At 36.8% G+C, this 3,490-nt stretch overlaps 1 protein-coding gene across 1 annotated transcript; it reads right to left on the bottom strand.

Moving 5' to 3' along the window:
- Positions 1–413: 413 nt before the first annotated feature.
- Positions 414–1,364, bottom strand: LOC146487300 (adenosine receptor A3-like). The gene has a single exon (XM_085084504.1). The coding sequence runs from the start codon at positions 1,362–1,364 to the stop codon at positions 414–416; it is 951 nt and encodes a 316-aa protein (XP_084940630.1).
- Positions 1,365–3,490: the final 2,126 nt, after the last annotated feature.

Genomic DNA, 3,490 nt, shown 5'->3' with positions numbered 1-3,490 from the left:
ATAACAAACAACTACTGACAACTGCAGCCATCTTGATAGTGCACTGGACACTGTCTTTCTGTCTTTTATCAAAATCAATTTTTTTTGTGTATCAGCCGACTGTAAGAAGCTAGAATAATAAACAATTTTTGAACGTTTAGAAACACATGGGACTATTTCACCTTCTGATGACGGTAGCTTTTATGTTTCTTTGGATCTTGTTGATTTTTTTCTTCGTTTGTTTGCCTCTTTAGGTTAAACCTTATTTTGCAATGATATATAAATACAACAACAAACTTTAGGTTTTGTAGAATAATATTTATTATCATTTAAACTCATACAAGTGTTTAATTGAGAATTTACCGAAAGCTTTACACAGCTATTTATTTCTCATGGAACTGAAAGACAGGTTTTAAATGGACACCTTGCAACGGCTAACTTGATGAACAAAAAAGCTGTCTTACTGTATCCTTTACTGCCTTTCTCACTTCTCTGATCTTCCAGCAGTAAAGAATTGGGTTTAATGACGAGTTTAAATAAAGTAAGGTTCCTGCAAATTGCAATGCGAGAATAAAACCAGAGGACACTTTGCCTTGAGTTTCTCTTAATGCGAAAGGCAGGATAATATATGGTAAATAACAAACAACTAATGTCAACTGCAACCACAGTGCACTGGACGCCGTTTTTCTGTATCGCGCTATGTTCAGTGGAGTTGTTTGGTTAAGTTGTCCTGTAACATTGTCTTGAACTTGAGTTTGATGATGACGCAACCTGAGGAAAATCCGCGTGTAAGAGTAGATCGAAGTTAAAAGGCACAGTGTTAGTATTATATTGGTGTAGATTGAAAATGTTTCTAATGATTCATTCCAAAGGTATGTTATGCAGCAGACAAAAGAGACAACCCAAAGAACAATCACAGTTCCATATGTTCGTTTCAAAGTTACAACTTGTCTGTATCTGAGGCCTAACAACAGAGCGAGAAGTCTATCCACACTTATGGCAGTCAGTGTCAGCAAAGACACCATCCATAAAATTCGGCTTGATATAGTAAATGTGGAAAACGTCGAGCGACAAATATCCCGCCGTTCGCACACGACAGAAATCCAGCGAGTAACATTTAAAGGTTCAACAATGATACCAACACAGAGATCAGTTGTGGCTAGGCTACGAAGCAAGAGTTTGGACGGCGGATGAAGTGAAGCCTCTTTGGAAAGAGCGACTAGGATCAGAGTATTTCCCAGGAATGCAGTGAAAGACAGAAATATGTTCATCATTGAAAACACTATGAGTTGGCTGCGAAAGCTTTCCGTTAATTCTGCTGAGCAAAACAGTTCTTCAAATGATTTTTGTTTTCCGACTCTAGTATAGTTTGTTATCTCACCCATTTTACTTCAGCACCGTAAGTGAACCCCGCCGAACTGAATTATACATGATGAGTTGCCAAATCTTACAAATTCAACATTTGGCTTTTCAAATATTGCCTTTACATTCAGATATTGAAGATTAAGGATTTGGCAGGCCAAATATCGGGAAATAAAACTATTGAATTTTCAAGATGGCAAAAATGGGGTTGAAAGTTTGACAACATGGAGAGTTATAAGTGGTGATTATGTCAGTGAGTTATACATAGTGAGTTGCCAAATCTTAAAAATTCAAGACTTGGCTTCCAAAATATTGATATTTGGTACATTTAAATATTGAAAATTCAAGATTTAGCAGGTTCAATTTTCAGGAAATTATTTGTCATAGCAAATATTAAAACAAATTTACCGTCTTGGCGGACCATAATATCCTGCATGACAGGCATTTTATTAACCTTGGTGTGAAGCGTGAGGCGACGGTCTTGCGTTTCCTCGCCTTCCTGGCGCTTCACGTTTGCCTAACTATGGGTGGTTTGCAACCAATCCCTGTAAATGCAAAACGACAATGGCATGGCGGCCATCCACCATTGTCTTTTGTATCTCCAAAAGGGATAGATATGCCAAACTTCCCAATTAATCGGTCGGCATGTTTAATATGTGTTGTTTGAGTTTCTTATCACCCATCAGCGTTAAGAGCGGGTCCACGTAAATATCAACAACACCCAATTCCACCTTTTCTCTCTGACGTACTTTCAAAACCAACAATTAAAGTTCGATTTTGTTTGACTTTTCTTAAACGTTTTAATGAAAAGTAAAAATTTGTGAGTGCATTTGTGACTTAAGAAAATTAGGTAATTTTCAACTCCAATCGCTCGTGTACAATATTGTAACCCTATTGAGAATCAATATACATTTCCTTTCTCATTGTTCGTCCTTTTGTAAGGCTAAAATTTAAATGGAATTATTCAGAGATAAAACGGTGTGGTCTTTTAGCAGTTTAGTTGATAATTTGCGTTAGTTAACATGATGTTTTAAGAGCCGTTGTCAGTAACTTTCGAGAATCCGGCGACAGAAGCGAAAATTCGAATTTTTTTTTATTTGCCCCAAAAGACCTTTTTGGTGAACTATTTTCAAAAATAATATTCAAAAGTTCCAGCGAATTTTTTTTTCGGCAAAAATTAGGAAAGTTCAAAATCGGCCTCAACGTGCCCGATGGCTCGATTGAAATTATGCAAATTAGTACATTTTTAAAACTCTCGTTCAAGACAACGCAACGTTTTCTCGAGTTGACACTTTCACAATCGTTTTTACATCCCTTTTGCTTGCTTCCAAACTATATTTTATCTAGACCTGAACATTCTTTCATTCGAAGTTAGCAACGTAAAGAATACAATGTTTGCTATTTCTTAGATAGAGTGATTTTAGCCATATTTCAGATGACCATATCATCGGGGGTATACGAATATACTGGTAATGAAATACCTGTTTTGAACGGGTAATTTTTCTTATTTATCATGTTAAAATATTTAGTTTGGCCCGTGGAAAGCGAGCGCGCTAGGTCGAGATGTGTGGAATGCACTTTGACACAATTCGCCATTTCAGCACTTCATGTTCCTCCTGTAACTTTGCACGTGTCAATACAGTTCACGGAAGCTTTTAGATAAAAGCCAAGGTCTCTGGTTTCATTTCATGCTTTAATACACGTAAATAACAAGCTTTAAACTTGAGAGCTCCCCATATTAGCATTAAGTCATCAAATGACTCCTTTCAGGTGAAATTTTCGAGTTTATATTGAGCCGTTCAAGTGAGATGAAAGAGCCGTTCCCAGGGAAACAACTTGAAATCAGTGAAATTAATACCCTGTCTCTCATATCTTGCTACACTTCCAAACTACCGTTATTTTTAAGCTAGAAAGTGTAAATGCTCCCTTTTTGGGTGACCTAAAACAGAATTTGCCTTAAATATTACGAATAAAGTCCACTGCAATAAAAAACTGAAAAAATCGCGCACCGACGTAAACTGTAAACATCAGCCGTTTCTCAACTCGCCACATGGGTGAAACGCGTCCGTTATTGTTTTACCTCTGGTTACATTTATAACCAGAAAGTAGAAACAAAAATTCTTCTCTATGCCCATCTGTATAAAAACAC

This window comes from Pavona decussata, unplaced genomic scaffold (genome assembly GCF_977016875.1).
Source record: "Pavona decussata unplaced genomic scaffold, jaPavDecu1.1 SCAFFOLD_16, whole genome shotgun sequence".
Lineage (NCBI taxonomy): Eukaryota > Metazoa > Cnidaria > Anthozoa > Scleractinia > Agariciidae > Pavona > Pavona decussata.
This window is presented reverse-complemented; position numbering and strand designations above follow the sequence as displayed.

What these genes read in the sequence shown, in the direction of transcription:
- LOC146487300 (XM_085084504.1), bottom strand. Translation starts at nt 1,364, where the DNA reads ATGGGTGAGATAACAAACTATACTAGAGTCGGAAAACAAAAATCATTT.